We start from the raw sequence: 18,358 nt of genomic DNA on the forward strand, positions 1-18,358 counted from the left end.
TCGGAAATAATATGCGCTGTATGGTTTGGTTTAGCGGCGATGCCCACTTTCACTTGTATAGGTTCGTCAATAAGAAAAATTGGTTCATTTGGGCGACTGAGAATCCGACTTTCGCAATCGAGAAGTCTCTTCATCCTCAAAGGGAGACTGTGTGGTACGCAATTTCCAGTCGCGAAATAATCGGTACGATATTCCATGATAACACGGTGACTACCGAAAGGTGCGTGTAAGTTTCGGAAGACGATTTCATCCGCATTATCCAAAGTGATCCTGATTTCGACAAGGTGCGGTTCATGCAAGACGGAGCTTGACGCAATGAAAGCAGGAGAGTATTTGATGTGCTGGAGGAGCACGCTGGTGACCGTATTCTAGCTCTGGGTTACCCACACGCCACTGGCATGGTCATCGATTGGCCGCCATATTCTCCGGGTATGAACTCGTGCGACTCCTTTTTGTGGGGCTATACTAAAGACAAGGTGTACAGCGATAGCCCCAAAACCATTGCTGAGCTGAAGACAGCCATTCAGGAGGTCATCCACAGCATCGATGTTCCGACATTTCAGAGGGTCATCCAGAATTTCGCTACTCGTCTGCGCCACATCATTGCCATTGATGGCAGGCATATCGAACATGTCATAACCTAAATCCGAATATCTGTACGTTTACACGTTGAATAAAGTGTGTGCACGCCGTAGTTTGTAACTAACTCACGTTTTTTTCATCTGATTCAATAACTGTCACCCTGTACATAGCAATAAAAAAATGCGCGTCTTGAATGGGCAATGTCAGTTAGGACATGATTTGTTTATGAATATTTTTGACGAGCTGATGGTGTTGATTCTTTAACTTTTGTATTTTTCACCGCGTGTTCATTAAGAGGACACGCGTGCACAACTGTGTTCAGAGCGATTTGCGAGCCTCGCTGCCTTCTGGCATCCAGACCGAATGTCGGCAGTGTGAAGGTAGGTGCCGTGCAGAAACGTGTCGCAGCGCATCGGGACACAAAACTGCTGGTTCCTAGAAGACCGCCTGACGCGTGCAGTCTGGATCCGAGCTTCCGTCCTGCAGACCGGGGCGAGAGGCCGCAGCCAGCTGTGGAGGGACGCTGGAGACACAGGCGGCGAGCGAGGGCGGCCTCTACCGGCTGCAATGAACTACTAACCATCGCAATGACTTGGCGCCTTGTACTTTTATATGGCTTTTGATCTTTTTTGATGCCATTTAATGTGTCTTCAGCACATTTTCATAAAGACTGTATAAAATAAGTAGGAATAGACTATAATGATAGAAAAATGATATGGGACCTGTGCAAAAACGAGACAGCAGTTATCCGTGGACGGACAAAACAAGAAGAGGTGCAGATACGGAAAGGTATCCGACAAGGTTGCGCACAATCCCCTGTTATCTTTAGCCTATATATTGAAGAGGCGGTGAAGAAAGTAAGGGAAAATTCACAGACAGGTGTAATTCATGGCCAACGAATAGATAACATATGCCGATGATATAGCTGTCCTAGCTGAAAGTGAAGAAGATCTTATAGCCCTACTGAATAGAATGGATAAAGTTATGAGGGAAGAAGATAATATGATAATTGATAAAGCAAAAACAAAAGTAATGGCATGCGACAAAAAAGATCAAGTGAAAGTCCAAGTTCATGTAGGCAATGAACTGCTTGAACAAGTTGATAAATTTACTTATCTGGGCAGCAATATTACCAGGGATGGCAGGAGCAAGGCAGAAGTGAGAAGTAGAATTGCTCAAGCAAAGGCTGCTTTTAACAAGAAGAAAAACATCTTAACATCCAAGAGCATCAACATTGAAATCAGGAAAAGATTTTTGAAATCATATGTGTGGAGTGTGGCATGCTATGGGTGTGAAACATGGACTCTCGGGACAGAGGAAGACCAGAAGCTAAATTATTTTGAAATTTGGTGCTATAGACGCATACTCAAAATAAAATGCGTCGACAAGATCACAAACGAATTGGTTCTGGAAAGAGCTGGTGAGAAGAGAAGCTTCTGGAGTTTCATTCTTAAAAGAAGAGTGCAATTTACAGGCCATCTATTAAGACATAAAGGACTCCTGAACACAATCATAGAGGGATATGTCGAGGGAAAAAGACCACGGCTGAGATACATGGATCAAATCGTGAAAGATGTGGGATGTAACACCTATAAAGAAATGAAGAGAAAAGCTGAAAGACGCACAGAATGGAGACAAGCTGCCATTGGATTGACCACTACAGAAGAAGAGAAGACATTTTCATGAACTTTAGTGTATTATTACCACAAAATAGTTTTAATACAAACAATTCGGCAGAAAAGAAACATCCAAAATATTTATATGGTATTATATCAGGAAACGAATTGGAATATCGTTCAAAAGTTTGTGTCTCTAGCTTCGTAGTAAACCAGTCTAACAGGAAAACTGTTGATTTCAAAGCTGACGATACTGTAAGATGATGTTTTGTTCGTTCTATGACAAACATCAGATGTGTTGCTGATATCAAACTATATTCGTAAGTATCGATCTAAATACTGTTGTTTTAATTGAATTACTTGGTAAGTAATTTTGCAGTCCTTTTTCATTAACCACAAGTTCGGTTTTAAAGCATGCTTCAACCTGGTATTGGGTTTCCGCTAACTGGAAGTGTACGGCTGTCCCGCGGTGCCACAGAGCTGGTTGGAAGGCGCCGACGACACGGCGTGCAAATTGTACACTGTGCGGGTTGCAGCAGTGTGAGCCCTCGCAGTTCAGGTGACGCGGGGTTTCGAACCCTGCAACTCAGCGGCGAGGCCGGCAGAGGGCATCGGCAGCGCTCCAGCCATAGAGAGCCTGTATAGGGAGAGAGTCGACACCCCCGGGATAACAAGGCCGTCCAGCAGTGTTAGTGACGTCACAGTAAGCGGCCCATAGCCGGCGCAGCAGTCCACGGACACCTCCGTACAGACGCGCCTGATGCTAACGATCTTCTGTCCGTCATACAGAAAGGAGCGAACTATAATTCGAACCAAAGGACAAATTATGCATATTCTTGTAAACAGCATAAAGGTTCATAACGAAATACCGATTACATATACGGGCAGGAATAGGTTTAATCGGTTGAGGAACTTTGCCACTATTTTATAATTGTCAGAACACTATTTAGGTTTAAAACTCGCATACAGGTGGTGACAAATGCCAACTGACAGCAGGACTTAACATTTTCAAGCTATTACACTGAAAGTAAATTATCTTAAACACTGTCATACATAGCAAAACCCTCACAACTTTCGTTTACAATAAGGTAACAAGAGTTCTCTTTATCTCATAAAAAACATGACTATTGTGAATTTACTCATATGTTCATGGTGACAGCTCTTTTCAAGAATTTTTACAAGTTTATCCCCAGTAATAAAGAATGGAAACAAAAGATAGATATCAAATATTCTCCTTTTAACATAGACATCACTGAACACAAGATTCTGTCTTGCACTGTGATACTAAGGGACTGCTCTTTCCTTTAAGAAAAGCCTGACAATTTGAAGTTCACTCTGCTATTGAAGATACACTTCTTGAAACAATATTAAAAATGTTATGAAAGGTAAGAATGTGAGCAAAAGGCTGAGGCTCTCTTTACTTACCATTTTCAATCTCTCTACGGCTTTTCCACGTAGAAATCACCAACTGCAAGTCTCATTATTGCTGTCTGTTACTAACAAAGTGCTTTTCTATTTAGAAAACCTGACAATTTGATGTTCATTCTGGTACTGAAGATAAACACTTTTCAGAGGAGTTCTAGAACCTATTCCTGCCCGTATATGTAATCGGTATTTCGTTATGAACCTTTATGCTGTTTACAAGAATATATATAATTTGGTCTTTGGATCATATTATAGTTCGCTCCTTTCTGTATGACGGACAGAAGATGGTTAGCATCAGGCGCGTCTGTACGGAGGTGTCCGTGGACTGCTGCGCCGGCTATGGGCCGCTTAGTGTGACGTCACTAACACTGCTGGACGGCCTTGTTATCCCGAGGGTGTCGAGAGAGTGGCCAACCGGACGATACGGCGGCCATATTCCTGCCAAACTGCGGGCGGGACTTTTGAATGGCCAGTAGTGGAGTAGTGGAGTACACACTCACCGAATCAAAAGCATTCGTTAAATGCCTTTCTTTACAGCTATAATATACTCATAGTAGCCTATTACGTACAGCACAGGAACACTTGATACAGTGGCTGTAAAAATTATTCGTTACTTGCATTTATCTCCCTTAAAGTTCGTTTACTAGACATATTGCAATGAAAGTAACGTAAATAAAAAAATATAGTGTATAGCATTTGTTTTGTATCGGAAGTGCATAACGCTAAAGATTTGACGTACCTGTGTTACGTCAAATGAATGAAAGTCGTAAGCAGTTGTTTACTTGCGACACGCAAAAAGTGTGAGACGTATTAGTACTTCTTGTCACGTCTTCAAACTTTTTGCATGTCACAAGTAAACAACTGCTTACGACTTTCTTTCATGTATACTGAAAGTATTCGTATGGAGTGTAGCCATGTACGGAAGTGAAACATGGACGATAAATAGTTTGGACAAGAAGAGAATAGAAGCTTTCGAAATGTGGTGCTACAGAAGAATGCTGAAGATTAGATGGGTAGATCACATAACTAATGAGGAAGTATTGAATAGGATTGGAGAGAAGAGAAGTTTGTGGCACAACTTGACCAGAAGAAGGGATCGGTTGGTAGGACATGTTCTGAGGCATCAAGGGATCACCAATTTAGTATTGGAGGGCAGCGTGGAGGGTAAAAATCGTAGAGGGAGACCAAGAGATGAATACACTAAGCAGATTCAGAAGGATGTAGGTTGCAGTAGGTACTGGGAGATGAAAAAGCTTGCACAGGATAGAGTAGTATGGAGAGCTGCATCAAACCAGTCTCAGGACTGAAGACCACAACAACAACAACATACTGAATAGCTATCGTAGATAACAAACCAAAAAGGTTACAAAAATCAGGTAATGTTAAATGTAGGCTACCGTAATAACAACCAAATATAACAAGAAAGCTATCGTATCCCTTCTACCCCACAGTAAGTAGGCCTTACACTATCTACTAGGTCATTTATATATATTCTCCGGTGTGGCGCTGTGGGCTGCAGTACTCACCACATGACGCCGACGGCGGGGTAGGCCTCGACCTGCGCGCGCAGGCGCAGCTCTCCGCCCTCGGGGACGGCGGCGGCGGCGGGCTCCAGCTCGAAGACGAAGTCGGGCGCGACGTAGGCGCGGATGCCCTTGTCGACGACGAGCGTGGCGCGGCAGGAGACGGCGCCGTGCGCGTTGCGCGCCGTCGCGCAGTACTCGCCAGAGTCCTCCAGCGCCGCGTGCGACAGCTCCAGCGTGTGGAAGCTGGCCTCGTCGCTCGTCATGGAGCGACGGTCTGCACCAGCCACCAGTACACACGTGTGCGAAATTAAAGCAGCAAACGGAAATACTGCAAGGCTGCTGTTATTTTGCCATGATACAGTATAAACAGGTGATACTAATGTAAAAAAAATGTTCAAATGTTTGTGAAATCTTATGGGACTTAACTGCTGAGGTCACCAGTCGCTAAACGTACACACTACTTAACCTAAATTATCCTAAGGACAAACACACACACACATGCCCGAGGCAGGACTCGAACCTCCACTGGGACGAGCCCCACAGTCCATGACTGCAGCGTCCTAGACCGCTCGGCTAATCCGGCGCGGCTGATACTAATGTACAAACACCGTAAATAATGCGGTACGTAATCAACTGGAACATGCATGACGCTAGACAAAAAGTTCTTCGTTTTTTTCCAACTTCAAGGGTTTGCACACACATTCTGACGACTGTTTAATATGCTCAGCGTGGGACGTATGGCACCAATATAGGCCTGACAACGACGGGGGATACCGGGAATGATGTCATCTTCCTGCAGAGCTGCTCATATGTCTTGGAGAGTGGTTGGTGGATGTTGACCTGGTGCAACCCGTCTTCCTAGTGCATCCCAGACATGCTGTATGGGACTGAAATCGTGAGAACAAGCAGGCTACGCCATGTGTGCAATATCTTATGTGAAACCTCGTGGCAGATTAAAACTGTGTGCCGGACCGAGACTCGAACTCGGGACCTTTGGTAGAGCACTTGCCCGCGTAAGCCAAAGATCCCGAGTTTCAATCTCGGTCCGGCACACAGTTTTAATATGACAGGAGGTTTCATATAAGCGCACACTCCACTGCAGAGTGACAATGTCATTCTGCAATATCTTATGTTTCCAAAAAAACACCTCATAGATCGACCATTATTGTTCATCAGTACAAAGTCTGGGCCAGCAGCACCTCGTGACAACCGCACATGAGGTCCGAACATCTCGTCACAACACCTGGCAGCAGTTAAACCTTGCCGATCCACCCACACAATTTCATGAAGAGGTGTTCGAGGGGTCAACATAACCCCTGCCCACACCATTAGGGATCCTCCCCGATATCCGTCCCTTTCCACAACGTTTGGGTTCCGAAATCGTGTTCCACGTGTCCCCCAGAAGCGAATCCGTCGAGAATTACTCTCCACACCAAATCGGGACTCATCTGTGAAAACAACATTGGCCCTATGTTTGACCATCCAGGTGGCGTGTTGACGGCTCCACTCTAGAGATACCCTTCTGTGAAGACACGCCAGAGATTAACAGACAACAAGCCTCCAACAATTAAGACCGCTCTGCTGAAGCCTTCTGTACACCGTTTGCCTCGATACAGCTCGTCTAGGGGTTGCTGCGAGTTCGGATGCCGCTTCCAGTGCAGTTCTAAGGCGCTACCGTCGTGCCCTTAAGGCTAAATAACGGTCCACTCTTTTCGATATCATACGTGGTCGGCTCTGTCCTGGTCTCCGGAACATAGTTTCAGTCTCTATAAACTACCGCCTCATCCCAGAAACAACAGAACGATTCACATTAAGCAACTGGGACACATCAGTTTGATACTCTCCCGCTTCCATTCTTCCTAAGGCCCTCCACGGAAGAGAGTCCGTAGGCCACACTGCACCAGTCTGTGACTGTGTACACAGCGATTGTGGATGTGGGACTACCCGGCAAACATTACCCCGCTTGATAGGTACCCTGACGTCATTGTTGGCGCTGTTGTCCGTTGACTGGGCAGTCATCTTCTGTAAAGAATACGATCATGCGGACTTACGATTCATCGTGAATTTACACACGGGACGGGAAAATAGCAGTTTATTGCTTTAATTTTGGACACCATTGTATTACACGTCTCTCAAACACCTACCAGTTAACACAGGGAACGCCGGTGTTTAGAACTCCTGGGTGAGAGCAGTGTTCGGTGCCTACAGACAATTTACTAACATCTGTGCGGATATCTTGCGAGATGGAACCAAATGAAGACTGAAACTTCCGGGCACCTTAAGTCGACTCGAACCTGGGATCTTTTCCTCTCGTGGTCAAGTTACCTGCCGGCTGAGCTACCCAAACACGACTCTCATAATGTTACTTCCTGCAGTACCTCTTCTACAACGTGCCAATATCCACAGAAGTTCTCCTTCATACCATTCCAGATTACACACCTGCAAATAGAGATATTTCGGAGAAATGGAATAGCCAAGCTTTTGGGATTGTTTCCAGAATGTATTTTTATTCTGCAGCCTAGTGTGCCCTTGTTTGAAACTTCCTGGAACATTAAAATTGACGGAATGGGATTCAAACTCTGAAGGTATACCTTTGGTTATCACGGCTGAGCACGACCGGTCTTCACAGCTTTATTTTCGTCTGAACCTCAGTGCAGTTCCCCAGGCCGTGGCTAAGCCACGCCTCCGCCGTATCCTTTTCTTCTAGAAGCGCTAGTCCAGCTATTTATACAGGAGAACGTCTGTAAAGTGTGGACGGTAGGTGATGCACTGGCGGAAGTAAGGTCGTGAGGACGAGTCGCGGTCGTTCAAATGGCTCTGAGCACTATCGGACTTAACATCTGAGGTCATCAGTCCCCTAGAACTTAGAACTACTTAAACCTAACTAACCTAAGGACATCACACACATCCATGCCCGAGGCAGGATTCGAACCTGCGACCGTAGCGGTCGCGCGGTTCCAGACTGAAGCGCCTAGAACCGCTCGGCCACAGCGGCCGGCAGTCGCGGTCGTGTTCGGGTGCCCAGTTGGGAGAGCACTTGCCCGCGAAAGCCAAATGTCCCAAGTCCAAGAAACTGCCTGCCGCCTGCCAGGAAGTTGCTGCAGATTGAAAATTCGTTCTCGAAAATACACGGTGTTTCAGAATGATTCATCCGATTTCGCACGACTGTATTTTCTCCACAAATTAAGACACAAACTTGGGGAGAATCGTAAATCATGCACCGAAATTAAAAGTTTACTCAGAACCATTTGTATGTTTCCGTTAGGGCGGGTTGTCGGTAGCAATCTATGTAGTGCAGCTAGATCGGTCAGTCGCACTTTACCCAATGTGCGTAGAGGCGATGTGGTTGTAACAGAGCAAGAAAATGCGTTTTGCGTTCTCTGTTCCAACACGTGCTATTCACTTAAAACTGTGTGGCGTTATTTTTGTCGCGCGTATTGGACTGTGAATAGCACAGGGAAATGGGCGGACACATCTAGCATCACACCGTTGGCATCCAAGATCGCGTCCTCTCACGGTATGTGACCTTTATTTTTGTGGGAGCCAGCGAACACACCTCCCTTTCCAATATCGTTGGGTGAATAACGACGTCGCAGAGGAATAACAGTGATTGCAATAGCTCCATAAATGCCGACAAAAGAATAGAACGGATCGGGGTATCGTGTCATAAGTTGTCGTCTGTCCATTTGAGGACACATTGAATATTTGTCAAACGTAAATGAGAAATGTAAACTTTGAACCTTAACTTAACTATAAAAAGCACCCCAAGGTTGTACCTGGATACATGCAAAAGATACACCATTGTTAAATATGATGGTTCTTTTGAAAGCGTTACTTGTGTCGAAGATATGGTCGTCTGAAATCAGATGGATCTTTTTTCTTGAAACCCCTGCATAATTCCCCTTTAAATTCTGGATTCTTTGTTCTTTCTACGCTATTGTCAGTGTTTGCCCCAGACAGGACGAAATGGATCGTTAGTTCCGAAAACAAAGGAAGTAGGTTACAGTACGCTTGTTCGCCCACTGCTAGAATACTGCTCACCGGTGTGGGATCCGTACCAGATAGGTTTGATAGAAGAGATAGAGAAGATCCAACGCAGAGCAGCGCGCTTCGTTACAGGGTCATTTAGTAATCGCGAAAGCGTTACGGAGATTATAGATAAACTCCAGTGGAAGACTCTGCAGGAGAGACGTTCAGTAGCTCGCTACGGGCTTTTGTTGAAGTTTCGAGAACATACCTTCACCGAGGAGTCAAGCAATGTACTGCTCCCTCCTACGTATATCTCGCGAAGAGACCATGAGGATAAAATCAGAGAGATTAGAGCCCACACAGAAGCATACAGACAATCCTTCTTTCCACGAACAATACGAGACTGGAATAGAAGGGAGAACAGATAGAGGTACTCAGGGTACCCTCCGCCACACACCGTCAGGTGGCTTGCGGAGTATGGATGTAGATGTAGATGTAGTTTACGCTTTGACCTCAGCCTCTCAGCCCGTAAGTTTCAACAGAAATCTCTTTTCTGACTGTCACCTCAGAACCGGTAAACAAATAAAACTGACACACATCAAGAACAAGGTTACGTGCTGCTGCCACGTCTTCGACATACAGGGACTCATTTATACGTTAATCGTAGATTAAAGGTAAAGGAAAGAATATGGGGCTGTCCCAATATTTTTTTACCTATAGTGCACAGACTCAAAGCGAGAAGTTTTAGTACAAAAATACAAGACGTTACTAAGGGAAGACTGTATCTAGTACAAGGGAACGCTGGCGGATGTAGTTTCTCAGTAGCCAGCTATTAACTGCAGTCTTTCTCCAAACAGACACTACCCAGTATCATACTTAAATCAGACGGAAAAGTCATTCATGTAAGGGCTCAAGGTGATCAGCAGCCTTTGGTAAAGGAAACTCAATTACACGTAACCAAAAGTATGCGGAAATTCGTTGCGATTCATTTCAGAGAAGCCAGCCGCGTACCTAATACCTATTTTTGCTATTATTACAGAGTTCAACCTCCAGGAAATCTTCGATCATCCCTGAAGCTCGATCAGTATTTGTTACTGGACTGCTAAGGCACGCAAATAATATTCAAATCCATTCCATGTAAGTTCGATGGACTTAGTCGAGGCTTTGATCAGGCCAGTGCAGCAAAGCCGAGAAAAGCGATGAAATTTTGTTTCATTTGTGGGCAGAGCAATATTATCTGATGGGGAAGAGTTCTTACTACAAATCGTTTACATTGTGTGGAAAACATGCAATTAATGGACATGTTTTCATTTTAACATGCATCAAAATTACTATCTCAGGTCAAAATTCAGGAACAGCAACCCCACAACGTAATCAGACCTCCAATGATTTTAGATGTTATCAGAAAACATTACGTAAACACTTTCCGACTTCCCGACAAGTCAACGTACGCACACCTCCGTTTCAAATTGTGTATTACGGATTCCTTAAAACAATAATGAGGATTATCTGGGATGGTTTCTCTGAAAAGGAGGTGATTGATTTCCATAATCGCTCTTCTGCAACCTGAGTACCTGTTCTGTCTCTAATGACTTCCTCATCGGCTGATCTTTAAATGCTAAGCTTCGTTTTTCCCTTCCTTCTATTAATCAGCTATGTTGGTGTCGGGTTACCGGGAAATATCCTCCATGGTATGAGTTTAACAGAACGACAGCGCTCTATCAGGTACTGAGAAAGGTATTTAGTTTCTAAACGAAGCGTATTTTACACTTTCCTTCTACTATCGCTCTTCTTAGCCAGAAAGTAAGACATTAAAACTTGGAGTCATGTTAGGAAATTTCTGTTTTACCTTGAAACCAAGGAAATCCTTCGAAAGACCGAGAGTTAATGTGGTATATTTTGCTTGTTTGTCGATATGTAATAAGTGTCACTTCCCCACGATGCGGTGACAGTGAAATTATAGTTTGCACTCATTTGTCGAGGTTTTCCAAATGAAATTATGCATAAACCGTCTTAACGTGTATGTGACAACAGTTGCACATATTCTGAGGTTAGAATATATATAATATCAGCACAGAAAACTTGTAAACATTCGAAACTGAAAAGCCAAATGAAACAAGAGCAACACTATTTGATAGACGAAATAGAAGTAATACATTTTTAATACTGGCATGTTTTCTTAGTTTGTTGATAATATTCTGAAGTAGACACATGTCTTCTCAACAGGTGACACGAAAATAACGGGATGAAATTTGCCGTGTCTCTACTATTCTGGGAAATACTTGGCACGGGCTGCAGCAGCTTTTAGCAGTGAAGTATGCTTGTGGATGTGAGACACTCCTAAACCAGACGTAGGCAGAGTCTTGGCAGAGAGGCTGCGGGCTGTTTCGACCGTAGTACCGTATATTCTGTACAAGCTATCAGTACAAGGCATTACTGTTATTCCATATTATGAAATGAGCACGTTGTCATTTAACAAAGAGAAATCAGGAAAGAGGACTGTACATTGTGATAATTGCTCTGCATATTCTCCAAACAAAGTTCCAAATTTCAAATAGTGAATGATTTTTTTTTTTTAAAAAAAAAGAAGGAGAGCATTCCGTAGTCTTGCGAGATGACATGCACAAGGTCTACCAAGAACAATTATTAACTTATCTCAACGTATTGATTAATCAATCTGCTAGAATGGAGTGCCTTTACAACGTAAGAAGAAGTTTGTTTACGGTATAGCCGGTGCTACATAAAAAAACTTTCCGTGATTCTGCTGACCTATCATCTAACTTTGCCTGTGGGAAACTGATTGAGCAGTGTGTTCATCTCCATAATTATTTATTTTAAGCTAAAGTGTTTTAATATGAAGATAAATTTTTTTTCTATCACTTGAGCCTTGTCCCGAAGGGTCAGCCATCGTTAATCGGATGTGGCATGTTAATGGTTAAAGGGTGGCCGGATGCCCTTCCTGCCGCCACCCCATACCGCCCGGGACGGAATTAGTGTACCCCAACTGTCTGCGTGGAGTGTAATCCATGGAAAAGTGCGAATGTGTTCAGATGTCTGCAAGCCGTGTACCTGAGGCGGAACATGGGGACCAGCCCGGTATTCACCTAGCGGGATGTGGAAAACCGCCTAAAACCATACCCAGACTGGGCGGCACAGCGGCCCTCGTCGTTAATCCGCCGGGCGGATTCGATCCGGGACCGGCGCGCCTACATGAGTCCAGGAAGCTGCGCGTTAGCGCTCTCGGCTACCCTGGCGGGTATTTAATATGGAGATAAATAGCGGTTACTAATTTCAGTTACTTACAAAAAACACAAACCAAACAAAGCAAAAAACAGTCATACTCAAAGGGAAAGAAAGGACAAGAAAGATATGTATACTCTGCATCAAGTTCTTCTTTCATGGTCGACTTCCGATTGGAGACTATTTCGGGGGACAATGTTCTGGCGTAATTGAATCACCACTTACAGCTCTGACTGAATGTTTGAGTGACTTCGGCCATTCACTTATGTAATAAAATGGAACACTTACGGCCGTCCTTTGGATGTTATTTATTGTATAGCCACCAGTATCCGTGATTTAGTACGCCATCTTCAGGTCCTAACTGACACTCAGAAGATTAACTCCAATCGGACACACGAATCCATCAGTGGCCAACATCTCTGAACTGCTGTTGTGTCTCCAGTGAATGCTCTCGTAATTTTAAGGGCAATGCATTACGTGATCCACAATGTCTTTGCTGTACATGGGATACGGGTCCACTACTTCACGCCACATACGAAACAAGCAGTCAAAGCCACAGATAGATGCTGATGGTTCAAAATTAAATAAGGCGAATTCGTTTTCATCTGCCGGAAATGTTATGGGATGTGTATTTTGGAATGGAAAAGAAATTTGTCTGATCGGTTGCGTAACTAAAACGAACGGCAGAGAGTAAGGGGAAGGGTTGTCATCTCATTTGAAGAGGTGCTCTGTACGTTACGACTCCCGAATGTTGTGGGTTTTTGCCGTGCGCGGTTAGCCGAGCGGTCTAATGCGGTGCTGTCATGGACTGCGCGGCTGATCCCAACGGAGGTTCGAGTCCTCCATCGGGCATGGGTGTGTGTGTTTGTCACCGGCCGGTGTGGCCGTGCGGTTAAAGGCGCTTCAGTCTGGAACCGCGTGACCGCTACGGTCGCAGGTTCGAATCCTGCCTCGGGCATGGATGTGTGTGATGTCCTTAGGTTAGTTAGGTTTAAGTAGTTCAAGTTCTAGGGGACTTATGACCACAGATGTTGAGTCCCATAGTGCTCAGAGCCATTTTTTGTGTGTTAGTCCTTCGGATAATTTAGGTTAAGTAGTGTGTAAGCTTAGGGACTGACGACCTTAGCAGTTAAGTCCCATAAGATTTCACACACATTTGAACATTTTTTGTTGTTGTGGGTTGATGCAGCTTGTGGAGTGAGTGTAGACATAATATATGAGCAGTCTACTACGGACAGATGTTTAGTGGCTATGTAGCCACGTGGCGAATTAAGTGACTTTCAAAGTAGCTTGCTAATCTGTACAAGACACATGGGTCATACCAAATCGGAGACCACTCGAGAATTCCTCTTTCGGGAGTCAACAGTGTCTGGTATGGATCTTCAGAGCGCCGATTCTAGTGTGTGGCATCAGGAAGCCCTTGCTGCCACCACTGTATGGTGACAAGGGCACTACACAGGCTTCAGCAACCGACGACAGGCGTCATGTCCACTGTCTTCACGAGGCCACTCGTTGTGTAGGGTTTTCGTACGTTTTCTGCCGTTGTAAATATTTGACCTTTAATGTACTGGGACAAAGATGGCCGAACCTGCTGCACGAGTAATGGGGGTGATGCCAAGAGGGAGTGGGAGGATGGAAGGAGGGTGCAAAGCGCGATACACAAGTTACGCCTATCACTAGAAGATGACGGAGAGGGCAAAACTGTAGGGGAAGAGAGAGTTTCTGGCATAAAAAATAACTGCGCAATGTGGTTAGGTCTTAAAGTGCTGCTGTCAGATGAACACATTTGGATAGCACGGGTAATCACGACACAGCCTTCAAATGAGTCGCAAGACTGGTGACCGATAATTAAGGAAAGGATGGGCATTTTGGAGACCTGTCAGAAGTGTACTTCGGAGATGAAGAACATCGGGTGATATGCGTTGGTACCTTAATGATGTACTCGTGGTCTAGGGGTAGCGTCTTTGATCCATAATCAAAACGTCTTCGGCCCCGGGTTTGATGCCCGCCACTGCCTAAATTTTGATAAATAATCAGCATTGGCGGCCGAAGACTTCCGGCATAAGAAGTCAGCCTCATTCTGGCAACGGCCTTGTCAAAGAGGGCGGAGGTGCGGATCGAGGTTCAGGGCACTCTCTTGTCCTAGGTGTGAGAAATTGCCCCTAAAGGCGGAAGAATCAGCAATGATCAACGACATGAGGATGCAGAAGGCAATGGAAACCACTGCATTAAAGACACGTAACGTGTATCCACAGGACATGTGACCTGTAAATGAAGAAGTGTCATGATGATCTCTCCATTGGCAAAAGATTCCGGAATAGTCCCCCATTCGGATCTCCGGGAGGGGACTGCCAAGGGGGAGGTTACCACGAAAAAAAGATTGAATAATCAACGAAAGGGCAACGTTCTACGAGTCGGGGCGTGGAATGTCAGAAGCTTGAACGTGGTAGGGAAACTAGAAAATCTGAAAAGGGAAACGCAAAGGCTCAATCTAGATATAGTAGGGGTCAGTGAAGTGAAGTGGAAGGAAGACAAGGATTTCTGGTCAGATGGGTATCGGGTAATATCAACAGCAGCAGAAAATGGTATAACAGGTGTAGGATCCGTTATGAATAGGAAGGTAGGGCAGAGGGTGTGCTACTGTGAATAGTTCAGTGACCGGGTTGTTCTAATCAGAATCGACAGCAGACCAACACCGACACGATAGTTCAGGTATACATGCCGACGTCGCAAGCTGAAGATGAACAGATAGAGAAAGTGTATGAGGACATTGAAAGGGTAATGCAGTATGTAAATGGGGACGAAAATCTAATAGTCAGGGACGACTGGAATGCAGTTGTAGGGGAAGGAGTAGAAGAAAAGGTTACAGGAGAATATGGGCTTGGGACAAGGAATGAAAGAGGAGAAAGACTAATAGAGTTCAGTAACAAGTTTCAGCTAGTAATAGCGAATACCCTGTTCAAGAATCACAAGAGGAGGAGGTATACTTGGAAAAGGCCGGGAGATACGGGAAGATTTCAATTAGATTACATGATGGTCAGACAGAATTCCGAAATCAGATACTGGATTGTAAGGCGTACCAAGGAGCAGATATAGACTCAGATCACAATATAGTAGTGATGAAGAGTAGGCTGAAGTTCAAGACATTAGTCAGGAAGAATCAATACGCAAAGAAGTGGGATACGGAAGTACTAAGGAATGACGAGATACGTTTGAAGTTCTCTAACGCTATAGATACAGCAATAAGGAATGGCGCAGTAGGCAGTACAGTTGAAGAGGAATGGACATCTCTAAAAAGGGCCATCACAGAAGTTGGGAAGGAAAACATAGGTACAAAGAAGGTAGCTGCGAAGAAACCATGGGTAACAGAAGAAATACTTCAGTTGATTGATGAAAGGAGGAAGTACAAACAAGTTCCGGGAAAATCAGGAGTACAGAAATACAAGTCGCTGAGGAATGAAATAAATAGGAAGTGCAGGGAAGCTAAGACGAAATGGCTGCAGCAAAAATGTGAAGACATCGAAAAAGATATGATTGACGGAAGGAGAGACTCAGCATACAGGAAAGTCAAAACAACCTTTGGTGACATTAAAAGCAACGGTGGTAACATTAAGAGTGCAACGGGAATTCCACTGTTAAATTGCAGAGGTGAGAGCAGATAGGTGGAAAGAATACATTGAAAGCCTCTATGAGGGTGAAGATTTGTCTGATGTTATAGAAGAAGAAACAGGAGTCGATTTAGAAGAGATAGGGGATCCAGTATTAGAATCGGAATTTAAAACAGCTTTGGAGGACTTACGGTCAAATAAGACAGAAGGGATAGATAACATTCCATCAGAATTTCTAAAATCATTGTGGGAAGTGGCAACAAAACGACTATTCACGTTGGTGTGTAGAATATATGAGTCTGGCGATATACTATCTGACTTTCGGAAAAGCATCATCCACACAATTCCGAAGACGGCAAGAGCTGACAAGTGCGAGAATTATCGCACAATCAGCTTAACAGCTCATGCATCGAAGCTGCTCACAAGAATAATATACAGAAGAATGGAAAAGAAAATTGAGAATGCGCTAGGTGACGATCAGTTTGGCTTTAGGAAAAGTAAAGGGACGAGAGAGGCAATTCTGACGTTAGGGCTAATAATGGAAGCAAGGCTAAGGAAAAATCAAGACACTTTCATAGGATTTGTCGACCCGGAAAAGGCGTTCGACAATATAAAATGGTGCAAGCTGTTCGAGATTCTGAAAAAAGTAGGGGTAAGCTATAGGGAGAGACGGGTCATATACAATATGTACAACAACCAAGAGGGAATAATAAGAGTGGACGATCAATAACGAAGTGCTCGTATTAAGAAGGGTGTAAGACAAGGCAGTAGCCTTTCGCCCCTACTCTTCAATCTGTACATCGAGGAAGCAATGATGGAAATAAAAGAAAGGTTCAGGAGTGGAATTAAAATACAAAGTGAAAGGATATCAATGATACGGTTCGCTGATGACATTGCTATCCTGAGTGAAAGTGAAGAAGAATTAAATGATCTGCTGTAAGGAATGAAGTCTAATGAGTACACAGTATGGTTTGAGAGTAAATCGGAGAAAGACGAAGGTAATGAGAAGTAGTAGAAATGAGAACAGCGAGAAACTTAACAACAGGATTGATGGTCACGAAGTCAATGAAGTTAAGGAATTCTGCTACCTAGGCAGTAAAATAACCAATGGCGGACGGAGCAAGGAGGACATCAAAAGCAGACTCGCTATGGCAAAAAAGGCATTTCTGGCCGAGAGAAGTCTACTAATATCAAATACCGGCCTTAATTTGAGAAAGAAATTTCTGAGGGTGTACGTCTGGAGTACAGCATTGTATGGTAGTGAAACATGGACTGTGGGAAAACCGGAACAGAAGAGAATCGAAGCATTTGAGATGTGGTGCTATAGACGAATGTTGAAAATTAGGTGGACTGATAAGGTAAGGAATGAGGAGGCTCTACGCAGAATCGGAGAGGAAAGTAATATGTGGAAAACACTGATAAGAAGAAGGGACAGGATGATAGGACATCTGCTAAGACATGAGGGAATGACTTGCATGGTACTAGAGGGAGCTGTAGAGGGCAAAAACTGTAGAGGAAGACATAGATTGGAATACGTCAAGCAAATAATTGAGGACGTAGGTTGCAAGTGCTACTCTGAGGTGAAGAGGTTAGCACAGGAACGGAATTCGTGTCGGGCCGCATTAAACCAGTCAGTAGACTGATGACCAAAAAAAACCTTAAGGGCCAGCGATGGTAGGTTTGACGGGTGCAGTGTGCGGCTGCCAGGGCTCGGCACTTACCGTCGGGCGTGACGTCGGCGCCGTCCTTGGTCCAGGTGACGGTGGGGGCGGGCCAGCCGGCCACCTGGCAGGTCATCCGCACCGGGTAGGTCACCTGCACACGCCGGTCGCGCAGCCGCATCGTGAACTGCGGCGCCGCCTCCACGCCCTCGCCCGCCTCCGCCGCCTCCCTGAAACGAGCAGAGGTGGCGCTGCTCAGTGCGTAGCCTCACTAACGCACGCTGCAACACTGTTGTCGTGCCGTGTCAGTGCTGTGTCCACAGCGTCCTGTGTGATGATTCTGATTGTGTACGGTGCGGCACAGTGTTTGTGTTGTTCAAGAAGAACGGATGTACTGAATCCGGTTCCGGCACGCTGCCCGCTTCTCTGCAGTATCTCTTATAGTACCTACAACTATGTGCCAAAATACTGGGGGTCAATGAGAAACACGAGACCTGCAACGAGCGAGGCCTACGAGAAAGACAGGACGTGGCGCATACGTCACGAAGGTAGTCCTGCGGTCCCTCTCTCGCTCAAATCAGCAGAAAACTACGTTTCTACACCGGTTAACTCGTAAATAGGCGTGTCTGTACAAATGAAAACTGAACCTTCTACTGGAATCCGCTATTATGGAATCTTACTGTTATTAGTCCTATAATGATGGGGAGTCCATGGGCCACCTTCGTGACGTA

At 44.8% G+C, this 18,358-nt stretch overlaps 1 protein-coding gene across 1 annotated transcript in view; it reads right to left on the reverse strand.

Moving 5' to 3' along the window:
* The window catches only part of LOC124795572 (myosin light chain kinase, smooth muscle-like), a 1,044,560-nt gene that overhangs the window by 765,474 nt on the left and 260,728 nt on the right, over positions 1-18,358 (reverse strand). The window contains exons 7-8 of the mRNA XM_047259644.1: positions 17,688-17,857; positions 5,150-5,423 (exon numbers count right to left, since the gene is read on the reverse strand). Of these exons, the coding sequence (XP_047115600.1) occupies positions 5,150-5,423; positions 17,688-17,857 (444 nt within the window). The remainder of the gene's footprint in view (positions 1-5,149; positions 5,424-17,687; positions 17,858-18,358) is intronic.

The sequence above is a fragment of the Schistocerca piceifrons genome, chromosome 4 (assembly GCF_021461385.2).
Source record: "Schistocerca piceifrons isolate TAMUIC-IGC-003096 chromosome 4, iqSchPice1.1, whole genome shotgun sequence".
Lineage (NCBI taxonomy): Eukaryota > Metazoa > Arthropoda > Insecta > Orthoptera > Acrididae > Schistocerca > Schistocerca piceifrons.